At 35.9% G+C, this 18813-nt stretch overlaps 3 protein-coding genes across 5 annotated transcripts in view; 1 reads left to right on the top strand and 2 right to left on the bottom strand.

The window, feature by feature from the left end:
- Positions 1 to 11995, bottom strand: part of Eip78c (Ecdysone-induced protein 78C) — a 167852-nt gene extending 155857 nt beyond the window's left edge. Inside the window, exons 1-2 of one of the 2 annotated variants that reach the window (XM_078194661.1) lie at positions 11687 to 11995; positions 5135 to 5217 (exon numbers count right to left, since the gene is read on the bottom strand). In XM_078194661.1, the coding sequence (XP_078050787.1) occupies positions 5135 to 5217; positions 11687 to 11778 (175 nt within the window). In that variant the 5' untranslated portion in view covers positions 11779 to 11995. The remainder of the gene's footprint in view (positions 1 to 5134; positions 5218 to 11686) is intronic. The other variant, XM_078194656.1, reaches the window with a different exon arrangement.
- Positions 11996 to 12902: 907 nt separating this feature from the next.
- Positions 12903 to 15316, bottom strand: Dhps (Deoxyhypusine synthase). Of its 2 annotated transcripts, none has more exons than XM_078196158.1 (8): positions 15031 to 15316; positions 14393 to 14591; positions 14033 to 14307; positions 13757 to 13975; positions 13493 to 13685; positions 13315 to 13418; positions 13127 to 13252; positions 12903 to 13056 (listed from the first exon to the last, which is right to left on the bottom strand). In XM_078196158.1, exons 2-8 carry the CDS (start codon positions 14496 to 14498, stop codon positions 12958 to 12960), a joined length of 1122 nt encoding a protein of 373 aa, XP_078052284.1. In that variant the 5' UTR covers positions 14499 to 14591; positions 15031 to 15316; the 3' UTR covers positions 12903 to 12957. The 2 variants fall into 2 exon arrangements, with proteins under 2 accessions (XP_078052284.1, XP_078052283.1); XM_078196157.1 differs by lacking the exon at positions 15031 to 15316 and adding an exon at positions 14699 to 15002.
- Positions 15317 to 15965: 649 nt separating this feature from the next.
- Positions 15966 to 18709, top strand: LOC144478348 (protein regulator of cytokinesis 1-like). Its single transcript, XM_078196156.1, has 2 exons — positions 15966 to 16062; positions 16154 to 18709. Exon 2 carries the CDS (start codon positions 16181 to 16183, stop codon positions 18143 to 18145), a length of 1965 nt encoding a protein of 654 aa, XP_078052282.1. The 5' UTR covers positions 15966 to 16062; positions 16154 to 16180; the 3' UTR covers positions 18146 to 18709.
- Positions 18710 to 18813: the final 104 nt, after the last annotated feature.

Here is an 18813-nt window from a genome sequence, read left to right as displayed (position 1 = left end):
CGAGTTAACGCCAAGTTCGCTGAGTTACGTTCGTTTCGTCGTTAACACCATCGTCGTTGAGAGGACGGTTTGATAGACTGGCGCGAGCACACTTCGTTGGATGCGACTCTAACGCGACGATAATGTTATAACTCCCGACGGTCGGAGCGGGTGTACAAGCGTCGACGAGATAGATGATACCTCGGACGCTATCGGCGCCATTATCACCGTTGAAATCATAAGACAAAGATATCTTTGAACCTGGTACGCGTAGATCGGTATACGGCCTCTTGTCGCCGGCCGTGTACCGGCACGGAAGAGATCCCTGGTAGGATCCGATCGATCGACGATACACCATTAGATCGATGTTATCGCGAGCAAGGATCGTGGTGGAAAGTCCCGGTGGTATCGACCCGAGCGATCGAGTTGGGCTGATCGGTTCGATGACTTATCTCGTTCCAGCCAAGATCGTGCGTTTCCTGATCGAGACCAACCAGCCGGATCGAAGAAGATGGCCGACGGGATGCATTCACGGGAAAGGGATGAAGTCCCCGTGTAAGTAAGTCTGTCGACTGCTGGTGACCACACGGCCGCACACTTGTCGGGAAAGGAGATGCGCAACTCGGTGTAATGAACCTGGGAAACCGGTTACATCCGCGCGTGTATATATACAGATCGGTTCGGCCTGTACTTACGTTACATTACGCGGACTCCGCTGGTAACCCGCGATCCAACGAATCAACGATCCAACGATCGACCGTCGTAACGGGTAGTCTACGTCGACGAGAAATCGCCGAGGCTTACGTTGATGTGCGACAGAAGCATTTCGATCGGTGTCATTGAAATAGGCGGCACGAGACCTACGAGCCGGGTACCTTGTCTCGCGGGCCAATTAAGAGTAACTAAGTTTGGCGATGATATTCACTCGGTCGACTATAATGTTGGAGGTATCCTCACATCGCAAGGGTGTTCACGGAGCCAAGTTACTTCGAGAGTTACTACCCTCCGAGCCTCCATTACTCCATTCATGTAATAAGGATGCGTATAATAGAGACGGATGTTGGTTTAACCCTTATCCGAATCATCAACAAACACGTACGACTGTATTGGTATCAAATTGCTGTAAGGCGATACATCTGTTCGAATACGCGCTTGTTAATAGGGGAGACCGAAATTAATTCATTCTTTTCAAGACGATTTTGCTGGGGAGTGCTGTCAAATGAGTAAGCGACGACACTTTGGGGTACAACTCAATCCATTTCATCGTCGAACTCGTGGTTATCATTTGATACTGAAAGCTTCTGCGCGGAAAATATTGTAAAAGGATACATTTGCCAATCCGACCTGTAAGAATAGAAATGTACCGAGTAATTTAAAGAGGTCGCCGTTACGGAAATATCGCCATAAGGTTGAAGTTAAAAACGCCAAAAATGGTTAAGTAATCGAGTAAGTCTGATTGATATGATTTAACACATGAAATGGATTCGTCAAACGCAGCTACAAAAATGAAAAGACCGATTTGGAAATACTCATTTAATACAATAATAAAATAAATTAGTAAGAAATAAACAAAATGTTATAGTTAGAAAATAATTAGAAGAATTAGAGGAATCCTAGTCTGTAGTACTAGATCTTAGTCTAAATATATTAATTCTTCTAATAATTTCCATTTCCTTATCTTACTCAAGAAAGGGTTTTTTGTTGAAAACACCAAATCAATAAAAAAAAATACACAAAGACAATTGCTGTTTCACTTCACTCATCTCGCGCCTTTCCTATTCTTTCAACATAATCCCCAGCTGCGAATCTTGAACCACGTTAGACAATTTTTCAACTTATCGAAGACTTATTTTAAATTGCTCAATTTCGAAGTTCATGGATCCACAAAGATTCGAACATATGAAAAAATATCCTGGAATATAAAATGCACACACCAGAATCATGCGCTCCAATTTACATTCCAAATAATTTCTCACGGTGAGAAACAGAGAAAAGCATCTCTCGAGTGTTACGCAATTTCGGCCATCAATTTACCTACTCTCGGGGCGCACTCTCGCCGCATTTATCCCCTGCACATCCGGGGCAACTATTGAAAAAATAATAACTAAGCAGCGCATCCGACACGGTCGCCAAATCCGCTTTATTCATATTCAATTACCCTACCTACATTTGCGTACCAAAATAAATTCGCCCCACGAGCCGCTCGCGTCCCGCGCGAGCGAAAGGAGAAACAGCGATCCGGGGTGAAACGGTCGTGAAACGCGATCGGGGGCGAGGTAAAAATCTATTCTAAGCACGATATCGCATTTCCCACGAGATCGAAACAAATAAATTTCGAATGGATCGATCCGGTGCGCCATCGGCCATCCACAGCGGCCGATCTCATCCCTCAGCGCCGGCCGGGAAACAAGAGCCCTCGTTTTTCAATTAGAACGCGTTCACCGTGAATCGCTAATTTTCGAAAACTGGCTGTCTATCTCGGGACCGCGTGGATCCCTTGAATGAACGATGTTTCATTGCCGAGCTTGAAAGGGTTGGCCACTCGTGGCGGCGTTAAAGGCAGTCTTAGGGGAGGAAAAAATGTTGGGATTCAATTACCGCGGGGTGAAACGACGGGAGCGGAACTTCCGGTCGCCGGGATCTTCCGGCTCGGCGTAAACCGTTCCGGCATAAAAGGAAGGGTAAAGAAAGGGGCGATAGAGTGGTGGTATGGGTTGGGAGGAAGCTCAGGGGAACGGTACACGACCAGGGTGTAGTGGGAATGGGAGGGCGCGAGAGGTTGAAATGGGACGAGGGGTTGGTGGTTTAGCGCGAGAAGTAGCAGAGCTAGGATAGCAGAAGGGGAAAGGTAAGAGGGGGTTGGGGGTGGTTGAAGAAAACACATAATAGGGTGGGGCGCTTTGCTGCCGCTTTTGAATCGATCCAACACTGGCTACAGCTGGGGTCTCATCCCACCGGGTTTGGTCAGTGGTTCTCATTCTCTTCTCCCTAATTTTACACCCACCCCCACCCATCGCCCCACAGTCGAACGGAACGCTTATTTACTTGGGCATCGTCGGCCAATTAACAAAATTTTATATGATAGGTTTTCATTATTAAATCTTTAATAAGAGATCGTGTCATAAAAAACACAAAGAAATGGACTTTACATTCGCATCAGGTTTAATCCAAATGAACGTGAATCTGACTGTTACGAAAATTCCGAACTTTTGTTTACCCGTTAGTGATTTACATATTACTGGTTATCTTATTAACAATGACTTTGTACATAAAATAATTCTGATCTAATTTGAATTGTACTTAAGAATCCATTATACTCAATACTCACTACTATCGCAATTAAAAACCGACTAAATTTACAGGAAATAAATGTACAAAAGTTTTTTTTAAATAGCACTGGGTTGGAATGAAAAAAAAATTATAAAATTATAATTTCCCAAAGTTTTATTTGAACCTATAATAAAAATTTTAAAAATGCATTCCTTAGATCTCAGTAATGTCTATATGTATATGTTTTATGCAATTAAATCCAAATGTTGTTTTTGTAGAAATAAGAGAACCTATAAATTAATAAGACATAAATAATAATTACTTAAAGTGGAGGAACTGGAAAACAAAAAGAAGGATTCGCATGGATTTGGATTAAACCTAATGTGAATGCAGAGTTCATTTTTTGCGTTTTCTTATGCTACGATCTCTTATTAAAGGTTTAACGAAGCCACAGTACAAGATTTCGACAATTGGTCGAGGATGACCGAGAAAACAGATGTTCCATTTCACTGTGCGCCAGCCCGTGCCCACCCACCCTTTCCCGGCGGCAACTTCTTTTATCGTCGCGAGAAAGATTATCGTGTATGTATGGGAGAACAAAGCTGTGCGATTGGGTTTAGATTAACGTCGGCTTTAACACTGTCGAGAGACCAAACTCTCTCTCGGGGGTAAACTGGGTCGTGGGTCGGGGCTCGTACCAGGCATGTACGTGTCAAGCACGGATGAACGAGCATTGAAGACACTTGTTAACCCGCGCGGCGAAAATACGCACAGCCGGTTATTAATTCGTCATCGTTCCATCGGATGCTGCGATTTCTCGCCGACTCTACGATAAATCGGAATTGTATATTATAATCCGGCGGGGTTATTAGCGCGCGGATGTGCCGGGAAATCGGGTTCTGCCGGGCACTTCTCGATTAACTTGCCAATGATTGACCGATAGATAACCGTTTCCAACGTCGTTCATTGGCGCCTTTGTTGATCATCGCGAACGAAAACAACGATTACAAAAGTGCGAATTATAACGTAACTCGCGGATTTGCAGCTTCTTCCGTTCCTTCGTCGGATTACGATATAATCGAACTTTTGTAACACGTTATAGAAAATGGTTGAAAAGTCGAACTTGGATTGCCTAATTTATCGAATTGCCTTACTTTCGAATCTAACTTAACCCTTCAACCTACTAAAGTTATTGCAACAAGTGTCAACTTAATCCCTTATATTACTCACAATTTATGCAGGAACTTTTTATCTTGCATAAAGATCCGCAGTCTACTCATTAAATAGGTACGATAGAGACCAAACGGCATTGACCTTTTATACTACGATTTCCTTCACAACTACAAAGATTAGCTTTCCTTCATCCTCAACACGTTGAGTACCGCTTCGATCACACGTGAGTGATACTAACTTTCGGTTAGATTTTGAAATTGAATTTTATTGCAGCATATTAAACAAATAGAATGTTAATTTATAACACAAAATGCTATCTAATATCATTAGTAATATGGTGTATTAGTATACACTATATTAGTATACATATACTATATTAGTATATGTATACTATTATTCCCCAATTAGTTCACGATTATTGCAATTACAGAATGCAATCTGAATTCTTCTGAATGTGTCTGTCTCCGTCTTGAAAAACTGTTCGTTCTATCTGACCTATCCAGTGAAAAAATCAACTTTCAGCGCTGATGTCAGCTAAGCTGAACTTGATCATGGCGCAGAACAAAGGACAGCGGCCAGTTTGAATAATATCGTAAGAACAAGTGCAATAAGCAACCAGTCGTTCATCGTTGATTCGGCAAGGTCAGCTCGCGTGTGTGCGAGCTTAAATTGGACCAGCGACCCGGCGAGATCATTTATAATAAAGACTCACCGTTGTTGTTGCGCAGGATAGAACCAGGACTCGTTGCCTCGAGAGGGCTGCTGGGTTCTTCCGTGCTCGGCTCCCTCTTCACGCTGAAATGGAAACATCTATTATGTATTCAATCGAAGGGGGAGGAACGGGTAGCGAGAAGGGCGAAAAGGGGGGAGAGTCGAAATCAGCCGAAAGTAGTCCAAGATCGACACGTAGCGAGTCCTCGACCCAGGGTCATGCAGTCCTCCGAATCATTTTGTTCGCGGATGCCTCCTTATCGTATGCGGCTCTGTTTGCGCGTAGGAGAGATCCTTTGACTGCGGCCCTGACTCGATCCAAGCAATCAGGGTTGACCCAGTTTTGAGTTCAATTTGCACCGCGAAGGCGGATTTGGCTGAAATCGGCCGAAATGGGAAATCAACGGGTGGGGGAAAAAAAATCGAAGATTAATTGGTTCAGGTCTAATCGCTGGCATCGCTAGGCATAACGCGACGCGGCGCTGAAAAAAATACCCCCATAATATTCGTTACGAAATGGTGGTAAACTTATGTTGATCCTAGATCTACTGGTTAATAAAATTTTAGAAAGTGTTCAACCTGCGACGGTGCCACCCGGCTTACATCTTTCGGCCGAATTATCTTAAAAGCTCGTTAAACATTAGGTTTGTGATGAATAGAGGTTTATACTTTTCTACTTGATGTTCTTTCGATCTACGATGAGAAAGATGTACCGTTCCATTTTACCAAAAAAAGTTGACCTTGAAATTTCATAAACTATAGTATGTACAAAAAAAAATTAATTACGTCGTAAAAGCTCAAATATCGTAGAATAAAATAAGATAGAGTGAATATGTGTAGTGTAAACATTTTTAACCTTGAAAATTCGTGTTAACACTAGATTTACGGAACCCGTCATAATAACGGTTCACTAATTTTTTAATCTTACAGATACAATAACGAATTACTTATTCAATATGTATATTACTGCGACAAATATTACACACACACAATAACGCTCATTGAAAATCAGAATAAATGTCTTGTTGTTACTTTTATAAACTCTAGTACTCCATAAATCTAGTGTTAAACTTGAAATATTCCAAATTATGATTTATCCAATACCATCTGCAGTTGAATTTTCTGTATGACATGCAATACATCATTTCCCTAGATTTTGACACGCTGCTTTCAAATCCGGTTAAACAAATTTATCTAACGCTTCGGGATGCTGCAAATAACAAAACATTCATTCATTCACTGGACGCGACACGCTATGTAACGATTTGTCACGAAGCCGAAACGCAAACGTAAATAAAATCCGCGTAAAGAAAATCGTGTTAATCGAGCAGGTTCTGTTATAATTAACGGAAAATCCTGTGATAATACGAAAGCTTTTTTAGCATTGTTGATGTTTACACCGTGACCACAGTGATACCACCCCTTATAAACAACGGAACAATACGGATCGATACATTGCAACGAGTTTTTGAAGCAACGACACTGACCGTGAGTTTGACTGCAACACTGGAAAATAATTTGTCTAACGATGTGGCAGAGATTATGTTATTCTGATCACGCTAGAGCACCACCAACGGTGAACAATCTTTTGATTCTAGAGTGTGTTCGTATAGCTCTTTAGAATGCGGGTTAAGGTCGAGTGCTTGTAGTAGCCAAACCGTGTTCTCCAGCCACCCTCCCTTTTTCTGCTAATCCGTGAGTGCTCCACACTCTGAACGCGCGCGGATATTAAAATTGTATATTACTTCTGAATGATATGCACTGGTTACTAGATCCTTTATTCATTTATGATGAACATAGAATTAGAGAATAACGTGTAGCAAATATTCTACTAAATTAATAACAATAATTGTGTTTCCCTGATCAGTTCTCTTTGCTGGTACGATAGAAATACAACCAACGTTCTACTATTGTAAAGCGAGTTTTATAAAAATATTAATAATCTCAATAATACTTTTATTTTATAAATCTATATTTATACAGTATCAATAATATCTTAAGACCCAAAGTATAAATATTGCTAATTCATTATCTATTTTCTAACAATGAATTGAAATTTTTATGTTTTATTAATAGACTGTAGAACTGTACGCAAAATAAACATTTTTTGCACCAGTCGCAAGAAACATGAGGGGGCTTAAAGATGTATTAATGGCTTCAGCAAATTGGAAACAATATAGGAATATTCTTAAACTCTTCTGATGCTTCAATTTTCTGTATATCATTTATCTATTTTATTAATTTAATAATTTATTTATTTAATTTATTGTACACAAAAATGTATAGAAAAACTAACTGTAAAGCGTAAATTACAAAATATGTTGGAGACATTGATAAATAAAATTATAAATGATCTTAAGCACACCCAGTTACAATTTTGCGAAAAAGATCCACCGTGCGAAATAACCCAGGATCGAATCGCGATAAAAAGTTCATAAAAATTCAACGAATTTATATGTTAGGAATAATCTTGTGATAAAAAGGCGAAATTAGACATTGGAAGGTGATGCAGTCTTCAGTCACAAGTCAAGACCTATCCATGTTCTCGTACTAACAATAAGACGACCGGAGCCGTCGGATCGGAAAATTCTTCGCGCAAATATTTTCCTGACGTGTTTGAGGCTCCTTTAAAGGCGATCGAAGGTCCATCAATAACCGATAGATCCAAGAGGATGGGACACGGATCGACACCTCCGGCATCTGGAGGGGAACCCACTCCCTCTATGAATAGATATCCTATTTCGGAAGCCGAAGTACGTATTATCGAGCGGCAAACTTTGTACCGTGACGATGACCGAAACTATCGGTCCATCAGAGTCGCATTACTCCGCAACTAATTACCCTCGCGCAAGTAAAATACAACGGATTATTTCTTTTCCTTCATCGGTTAAACCCTTAAGTGAAAGTGACGAGACCAGTCCGCAGACATTTTCTGCGCCAAACTTTAACGGTCGACGCATGCCGCATTTTTAAATGTTTAAAGACCATATAAATTTCTTCTGACCGTTAAAAAAAAATTATTGTGATATTTACACATTCTCCTGTCTATTTTTAAATTAAAATTATGTCACTGTAGTTACAATTAAAAAATAAACAATATTGAACAGCAATTGAAATAGTTTGGGAATTTTGTTCTCAGCCATTTCAATTATGTTAAGAATATTGTTTTCTTAATTTATTCTTAATTTATTCTTTTACGAATTAAATAATATTCACTATTTATATAAATATATTTAGTAAAAATAAAAGCATTCTAGTTTAATTTTGTGATAACTTTACAATTGTTTGTAAATTGTTTCTTTCATGATAAATAATGACCTAACACGCTTTAAAGATTTTCCGACTGAAGTTGTTTCAGTGTGAAAATTATGTATTCCATTATCCTGCGTCTATGGTCGTATCTCAGTCAGTCTTGACTTACTTATTTATAGAAATACGAGGTACATATTTATGTTCAAGTCACATACAATTTTCATTAATATTGTACTTTTATTTAAAATATTAGAAATAATATGATATAATGGCATCTCTTGGAGAAGGCAGCTCAATTACCTTATATATATATATATATCAATAACCTTGGGATATAACTATCCAAAAACAAAAATATTCACGATAAGAATATACAGGATGTCCGATTTTAATCTATAAGCAAAAGTAACTCGTTAAATGTATACTATATGAAACATATTTTTCATATATTTTCATATAGTATGTAATTAATAAGTTATTTTCATTTTTATATCAAAATCGGACATCCTGTAGAAAAACAATTATTATTGTATGCATAACCTGTCGAGTGTTCCTAGTATAAATACGGTTAAAATCATTAGTAATATTTCAATAATATTCATAAACGAAAGAATTGAAAGACCGAAATGAAAGAGACCTAATGAATTGCAGAAGTGCACCGGACGAACAAAAGTAGCCTACAGTATGCTACAATTGTACAGTATGCTGCTTTATAACATAAAACAACTTGATACTAGTTAATTGTCTTAAAATGATTCATATAATTTCCGTTACACTTAGATGAGACGAAGACAATTTCAGTTTTCTTCTGCATCTGCAGCTAACGAACTCACGAGTACTCGGAAAGCTTTCATGATTCGAAATGTTCAGAGCAAACGGAGTTTATTCTGTATTACTATAACATTCTTTGATCCAGTTCTGGACCAACTTTTGTTCTAGTCTAGAGATAAATCTGGCGCAAACTCTAGATAAATCCTGCGATGGTGTTTCGCTGCATCCTCTGCCAGGGAAACGCGAGAATGAGAAGCTCGCAACTATTATCTTAGTCTACGCTAATAAAGTATAATAGAGAACCGTAATGAACGGTTGCTACACTTTTCTAGAGAATGTGCGAGGATAAAGAATCTTCCGCAAGACACCTGCGCCTACAGTAGACGCGTAAAAGAGAAATGAAATCAGCGACATCATAAACGCACTCGCCTTTCGAGTCGCTGGAGTATATTTTACTTTGAAATCGTGCAATGAACAAGAACGTAATGGCGTAAGATATTTCAAAACTTTAGTTAGAAGAAATTTCGAACTTTATATGATACGCTACAAAGTCCCTTTAAACAACTAAATAGGTAAACATATTTTTCTTCCATTTTAATTTCGCAATCAATGTATTACTTTGAATCCATTGAAATCATTAAAAGAACTACATTTTCTATTTAGTATCTGTTTCTTAGACAAACAATTTTTATTTTGCATAAAAATCCACAATTTAGTAATTACTGGGTAACCTTTTACCCTTTACTCCCTGGGTCTCAAAGTACCCTTAACCACTTAAATTAAAATCAATGAAAGAGTATCTCTTTTTATTACGCAGAATTTATTATTTATTTAAATCGTAAGGTTATTTATAACATACAATACAAAAACTTAATACCAAATAATTTTCGTTTGAACTATTTCATAAAAGAATATAGTATGTAGCGATAAAATTAACTGGCACTGCGTACACCATTTGTTCGTGTAATTTGAACACATTTAAAATGAGCATCCGACTTTCATTTCGGTAACTGCATTACAAAACCATGCAAGGAAGGAACGCGTGATTTTTATGCTGAAACTCGCTTACTCAATTCGTGCCCCGCGCAATGTATTCAATTAAATTTCTTTATTCACGCACTGTAAACCATGAATGAAGTTCAACTCTTGTAAAGACTTGTCCGTTTGACAACGACGGTTTACGCGATAACAATGAACAAAATCGCGAATTTGGATTATCCGAACCGAAAAAAACTGTACCCCAATGTAAATTGTTCGTTAGTTCAAACAGCTGTTTTCGTTCTGGTTTAAGTCTCGTCGTAACTATTATTTTCAGCGGATAATAAGGATAAAATTGGCGACAATTAAGAAAGCAATTAATTTCGTGACAAAAATTCTGTCAACTGACGGAAAATAAACGATTCCACGAAAATACGAGCATATGTAAACACTCACTCTATAACAATAACGAAAAGAAGTTTTATCTAAAAAGTTTTGTCGCGCTCTTTAATTAATAAATAAATTTATATAAAAAAGAATTGTAGTCCATTTTACTTCAAGATATTAATCTTCAATAATATAATATAAGAATATTATTAATAATATTAAGAAACGACGGGTCTATGTGACCATTCTAATATTTTTTAATGGAAAATGGAAATTTGTTTCGGAAGAAATCAATCAGCAGGCCTTGATAGTATTACATTTCACCACTTGTATTTTTAACTTGGCTGAATAAAAAGCACGGTTGGAACGCTGGGGCGAGACGCGATGCTCTTAACGTTTGCATTATTAAATGACATCCGCACAATTGCATTCAATGTCGGAAACACAAACACTGTACGAACAAACCTTCTTAGAGTACCTATCCTTAAAGGGGATTTTGTTATTATCCATAGTCGTATCCATAATTAGAACGATTAAAAATACAAACAAAAGTTCATTTTGCAGCACTCATACTATGTCAACACTTTGAATGGCATAAAAATATCGTAGGAAAATTGTAAAAAACGTGCATTGTAACGTAATCATTAATTATCTCCTTTCAAAAATGGCGCCATTCGGTTCGAAATATTTCAACGTATTTCGACCATCTCTAATTCCTGCCTTTGAATAAACACGATTCAATGAGTAAGAGAAACAATTAAAAGGATATATAATTGCAGGAAACTGAGGATAAAATGAGGATGAAACTATATACTAGGAGAGACTATATACTTTTCAGCGTCGAAACACATTACTATACCTACTGATGAGGACTTACAATTTCAAACCATTTTTCTCCCAGATGAACCTGAATCTTATATCTCACTGTGGTAATGATCCCGCTCCAGAAAGAAACATACACTTGCCCTGTATTTCTAACCTTCAATTCAGACCATCCCTCTCCAACAAACGAATATTATAAACATTTTTAAATACGTTCTGACCGCCCGCATAGAGGAGCAGCATTCGAAGAGAATACAGTTCCGGAAATACTTGGCAGTAACAACTGTTGAACAGTTCTTACTAGGATCATTCCAATGTTCTATCCTCTGGATTCAAACCTTACCTGATGAAAGTCGAGTCTGCTGCAGGACTGGAGGGTCTTGGTGAGGAACTCGCGGTGGAGGCGGTATTGGTTTCCTCCACGTCCATCATCATTCATACCGACGATGACGGATCGGTTCGAACGTCAAAGGTAACCAAGAATTATTTGAACGACAACGAGAATGAGAGCGGGAGGAGTGACGTGTGGAGGTTAGTTGATTTGTCTGGCCCGCCGGCCCTCTCGACGACCAATTCCACGGGGACAAAAACCATAAAGTACGGGGAGCTTGACAAGGGGTTAGGGGTTGGTTTCGTGCGCCCGTCCACGAGCGCGGACTTACGGAAAACAACTGACAACCAACCTTACCCCCACCGTTCACAACCACCGTGGGGCGCCTGGAAACCTGCGCCACCAACACCTGCCGCACAACAAAATTGCCGTGGCGCAGGCGCTGCGCTGTCAAACCATCACTAAAACTGTAACTATTCGAAAACTATCCGATTAATCAAATAATCTCAATATGCTTCGAATTTTTCCCGACTCTATAGGAACATTTCGACAGCAAAAGAATAATCCTTTAGCCTTCCCCATATCAGTTACATGCTAATTAATCCTCACACACAGTTTCAAAATTCTTTAAGAAAAAGATGAATAATTTCGCTTAAATTTTTAATCAACAAATTCTGTTTTACTTATAAATTTGCCGTTTAAAGATACATTTGAAATAAAAGTAGAAAGAAAATAGTGATTATTAACAAATTAATACAAATTTAGCCTAGTTAATGAATTAATAAAAACCTAAATTAATCTATTATCTTAATATTATTGTTATTATTATTTGCACTTTCCTTATCGTTTCTATTTCTTAGTTTTCATCCGCTTTACCAAATAACCTTCTACACCCATCTATAGTCTCTCTTTTTACTCTTGAAAATCGTAATATTTTTTCTTTAGTCGTAATAGCAATCGTAGATGTTCTCTTCTAAGCTAAGAATGTTAGACTAATGAGCAACCTTATCAAAAATCTCTCATTGTCTGAAATTTATTTAATACTCTATTACCTTCCCTTACCATATTCTTTGTTTTAAAAAAAGATAATGACTGTATGGTGTTTAGGAATAGAAAATAAATCTTTTTTATTCTTTTAAATTTCTGTATCAAAATGTGAACTTTTCGAAAATGTATGTAATAAAGTATTATAGAAGAAGTTTTATAAATAAGGTTTTTCGATACGATGGAAGTGAAAAAAATAGTTCTATTGTTATGAGTTACATATTTTTATTTTTCGTTTTTCAAACATCTGATACGGTTTTTTCTTTCGTGGAATGATAATGCCGAGCGAATGTTTCACCAACAAGTAATGGAAATACCAGTGTTGCTTCTCCATAAATCTGAAATATTAAAAACAATAATTAATATGTATATCTAAAAAATGTAATTTCTATTTCAGTTTATTCTTACTTTCACTGGTTTCGCGTCAACTCGAATTTTTCCCCATGAAACAGCTTCATCCGGACGAGCACCACTATCGCTTCCATCAAATTCTGAGGATGTATTTATAAAAACAGCATAATCAGAACCATTTCTCTGAAATAAAATATTGTTTTAATCGATGGATTATCAATCTCCTTTCTTGATTTTTGTATTACCATTAAATTTGCATTACAAATATGGTGCTTTACAACACCACCACCAATGATAATCATTCCACTCTTGACTGCCTTCATAGCCATTGTGTTTAGTCGTCTTAAATCTGAAATATAATTGTAGAGATGTAACATCTGTTTTAATAAGATAAAATGCCAAGAAATAGAATATTATACAAACCTGATACTATGTCTATTACTAATCCTGGATTTCTAAAAGAATGAAAATACATCATATCACCAAGACTTCCATCTGTTAAAGCTGGACTAAAAACTGGTATTTTATTCTTTGCAGCCCAATAGTAAATTGAAGCCTCATTGTTAATTTCTTCACCTAATCTGGCTATCACTTTAGATGGTGTCCAAAGCGTACCCTGAAATTGACATTTTGAAATAAACAATAATAACAAAATGAACACCTGCCTTCTTACTTTTAGATATATACTTTCTCTCTTTGCTCAGTTAACATTGCATCTAATTTAGGTATGATCCAGTTTTCAAACATACAATAATTGTCATTAGGTACTAGTAAGTTCCCTATTCTATTAATACCACGTTCTCTAAGATGTTTCCCATCCAAGTTAAAATCTCCAATGTACGTTGGTGCCAAACATTTGATTAAATCTTCCTCTACACCACCTGCTGTAGTAACAATGCAGTCAACCTATAAAATTCAAGTTATTTGAAATTTTTGGCAATAATTTTCAATATCTATACTGACCATTTTATGCTGTACAAGAAACCTTATAGTATCTCGAACTCCACAAGAAGCCATATTAGATGTGTACCCTAAAAATATGGTACACGAAGACTTCCTCCTTATAAAGTCATCATCCTCTAAATTGTCAATTTCATTATCTTTAAGAGGAATATTTCTAGCATTTAGCATACGTTGAATTTCATCAACAGCTAATCCAAAATTTCTTGCTTGAAAACCAGAAGTTTTATAGGTTTGAAGTAAAGCATGATAATCAATTCCTTTGTTCCAATCATAGCCTAAAGGAAATAACTATTTTTAATTCTTTGTTTTTTGCTGAAAGCTGTAATGGTACATCTTTTTATATTATAAAAAGATAAAAACCTTTTACTGTAGGAGTTCCTATTGGAAGATCAGAACTATGTATTAATACAGCATTTCTTACAGTTTCTGATACATTATCTTGTAAATTTTCTTTGATGCCATTCATTTTTTATATAATCTTATCTTAACTCGTTTTCAATTATGTATCTCCTACTTTATACAGTACGTTCTTATGCACTGTGTTTACAAACAGGATAACCTAGAATATAAATCGAAATTGATTAGAATATTTTCAGAAATTAAAAAAGAATACTTTAAAAAAAAATTGTAACAGATAATTATCATTATATTGTTTATCATACATACATTACATGCTTATATTAAAACAGTAAGTGTTATTTAAATTATTATTTTGTGTATCTTGTTTCTATATATTGCATATGACAGAACAATTCATTTGTACAGTGATTTCAGTAATTTATACAAAGTATGGAATTTATAAATCATCTAGTGAAAATTAGTTATTCACACTGTAATAAAAGTAGTTGATTTTATATTGAATAATCACTCATTTATGGAAAATGAGCAAAATACCAGTGATACAGATAGCTTCTGTATACCTTTTAACGACATTACACATAGGTCAATATACCTAAATGTATCTAAAATTATATAATATGCATACAGTAGTGCCTCACCATATTGCACCAAACCAGGGGTAAAGGGCGCAGAAATTTGAGGTATGGTACAGAAACTGATTGGCTGACGATCCATAGTTAACCAGTGCTGCCCTCCCAGTTTTAGACAAAGAGAGAAAGTGGCGAGTGAGCAAAAGAATACAACATCAGCACAACACAAGCAAAATCAGTCGTCCGGTACTCTATTTAATGTATGAATGTTACTTTTAAAGTCATCCAAAAGTAGAGCATAAGACTGCAACAAATGTATTGTATGTTTTTTAAATAAATTGTGTGGATAATGTATTTGTCTTGTCTTACTCTTTTCTGATCATAAATAATGTTATTGTACTGCGTTCGTTGATTATTAATTCATAGAAATTTAATTGCATTCCTTAATAGAAATATGGTGAATGTATTGTTTATATTGCATTGAATTTAGAAAAATACAACATTCATATTCATATTCATGATGGAAGGTGTATGCTGCTGATGCAAAGTACATGTCGAATATCGCGCCGAGTGTTTCAAATGGAACATAAGGCGAACTGATGTGCGAAAAGAGTGAGATCACAAGCGCAAATGAGTAAGACGGTCTAGATTTCTCGTCTGTGTGAAACATAGAGTCCGCTACTTTAATTCTGTCTCTCTCGATCATCTCCCGTTTTGGTGGGGAGAAAAAGGCGCAATGTGGGGAGGTAGAAATGATTCACATGGTGAGGCATAATCATATAATATATCAGAATCATTTAATGCAAATTTAAGTGCTATATTTTTCAATTAGTATGTGTCGCCATATCATTATTATTTTAAATGCTCTGTTAATTTTTGCAGAACACATTTAAGTGAAAAATTCAAACATTTAATTCTCTGCTATGTAATTGGTTAACATGATTGGACCAATCCGAATGTTGTAATCCGTAAGTAACGAATCTGCGGTAACAGCTGCAGGTACACAGTGCGCGTGCCCATAATATCGTGTGAATTCAAAAGAAGAACGGTTAATCGTGTTTGATCGTGTCACAACGGGTGAAATTTTCTAAACAAATAAAGGTAGTACGCACACGCTTTCCACATCGTGAATATACAAATTAGTGAAATGTAATTTCATTTGAATTACTTTACTTAATCCTATCGTTTTCAGTTGAACGTATAAGAAGAAAATAAAATAATGGCTGATTTGTCGAAGTGGGAACCAATAATACAAACAACAATTGTAAAGCTAAGAAACACACTGTCTACCTTACACACAATATGGGAAGACATAGGATTTACGGAAGAAGCACGTAATATATACTGTGAACAAGCATTCAATCACATAAACGATTTATTATTTGATATGGTTCAGGAATCTCAGCAAAAGAAGGATATGTTACTAAGTAATGTTAAAGAATTAGTGAAGGAAATTTCTATATTGAGCAAAGAACTAGGGGAAGAAATGCAAGCTAATGGATACGAGGATTTACCATTAAAAAAAATAGAAGATGTGCTACGCACCGATTTACATAAGTTACAGTACTGCAAAGAGCAAAGACTAGCACTACTGAAAGAACTGCGTACAAAAGAAGAAAGTCTTTGCAAGAAATTAGGCTCCCAACCAATTGGAATTGAGGGAAAGATACCTACTGAGGTAGAGCTTAACAGTTTTAAACTATATCTTGATACACAAGAAGCAGAAAAAAATCGTTTAGAGTCTACTTTTAAAGAAATGCGCAGAGAAATTGTGAAAATGATGGATGAATTGGGCATTTCGCCATCTACGAATTTTGAACAGTTAGTTTATAAAGACTGTGACAACATTGTTTTTAGCATGAATAATATGGCTAAATTGAAAGAACTTAATGAAGAGCTTAAACATCAAATGGATAGAGCAAAAGAATATGTAGACAATATTAAACAAGACTTAATTACCCTATGGAAATGTCTTGATGAACCTGAACGACTTTGTCATTCATTCCTTAAAAGTTATGTAGGATACAGTGTTGCAACTATAAATGCATTAGAAGCAGAGATGGAGAGATGTAAAGAAAAGCGAAAACAAAATATTGCAAAACATGTATCACAAGTGAGGTCTGAATTAACAAAACTGTGGGATTTATGTCAATTTAGCAAGTTACAGAGGAACGAATTTAAATACTTTCATTGTCAAACATACACAGAAGATTTGCTTACTTTACATGAACTTGAAGTAAAAAGACTGCAAGAATTTTATACAGCTAACAAAGCTATATTTGAACTCATAGAAGAAAGGAACACCTTATGGTCAAAAATGAAAGAACTTCTACGGCCTACAAATGATCCAGATCGTTATTACAATCGAGGTGGCCAATTATTAATGGAAGAAAAAGAGCGTAAAACAATTCAAAAGAAGTTGCCAAAGATAGAAGACGAATTAAGAAATTTAATTAAAGAATATGAAAGTGTAAATGGAGAAACATTCACTATCAATGGTCTGTCAGTAGAAGAATTGTTAAAAGAATCTTGGGAACATTTAAATGAAGAGAAAGAAACAATTAAAAAAGCCAGGAAAGAGGCAAAGGATAAATCAGTTAAAAAAACAGCATTATGTTCATCTAAGAGGATTGCTTCAACTTCAGCAAAGAAAACACCTAGTGTAATAAGTACCCGTGTTCACACACCATCTAGTACATTGAAGAGGAGACTATTGTTCACTCCTTCCCCAAATACTTCAATGAAACGTCGGAATTTGAATTCAAAAAATAGTGCATCTAAACAGGAAAAAAGTGGGAAAATTCCTCGAATGCTTACTCGTTCTGGTGGAAAGGTTTCCAAAAGTAGTAAAACGAACGAAAATTCCAGATCTCCAAGTATAGTTGTAACAGATAGCACTTATAGCCAATTTAAAGAACATTTAGAAGATAAGAAAGAGTTACGAAGTTCTTTACTACCAGAACAGGTCCTAATAAATGCCACAAACAGGCAACAAGGAAAAATTAAAACACCAATACGGACACCTGCCAAACCATTAAGGAAACACATACCTATAGCAACAACACCTATTACTACAACCCCTAAATCGTCTCATTCTCATTTACATAAGTCACCTCGTAGTCCCAAACCTGTACAATCATCAAGGCTAGCTGCAGTATCAACACATCTACCAATAATCTTCTAAAGTTACTTTAAAATAAAAAGTATTCATTTGTGTAAAACAAAGATACATTTTTATTAACTATAACTATTAAACAGAATATCTTAGATAACTTGATCATCTCATATAACTAGTAAATAGTACACTTTATGAAAATTTTATGGCATAGATTATAAGTGATTTTGAAAGACACATGTTGTGAGAGGATCGTTTCAGAGATTTCTGGGCCATTTTCATTTTTTAAATTCACCTTTTAATTATGAATTGATAAAGCAGTGGATTTTGCCTAAACAAGTATTAATCTGCATGTATTCTAATCCTGATATTTAACTAAATATTAATTGAATAATTTATAATGTATCTCCTACGTAGCAAGTATTTATTAATGAAAATAAATTAGTGGTTGATTTCAATATATGGGGAATGTGAAAGCTAATATTTAACAAAATATTAACAAAGTGATTTTTAATATTAGTAAGATGTTTTAAATTATGTCATTAATATCTCTTTAAATATTTGATGTTACTAAAATTACATGTCTTACAATTTTCTTAAAGTATATTATCTAGTAGTTTGTGATCAAGTTATCTAAAGAACCCTGTATATTTTAATTAAGACTGTTTACTTTTTATATATTTATAACTGGTTACTTTTTGTATATTTTGAATTAAATGCCAACTGGTGTCTTAAAA

This window comes from Augochlora pura, chromosome 2, assembly GCF_028453695.1.
Source record: "Augochlora pura isolate Apur16 chromosome 2, APUR_v2.2.1, whole genome shotgun sequence".
Classification (NCBI taxonomy): domain Eukaryota; kingdom Metazoa; phylum Arthropoda; class Insecta; order Hymenoptera; family Halictidae; genus Augochlora; species Augochlora pura.
This window is presented reverse-complemented; position numbering and strand designations above follow the sequence as displayed.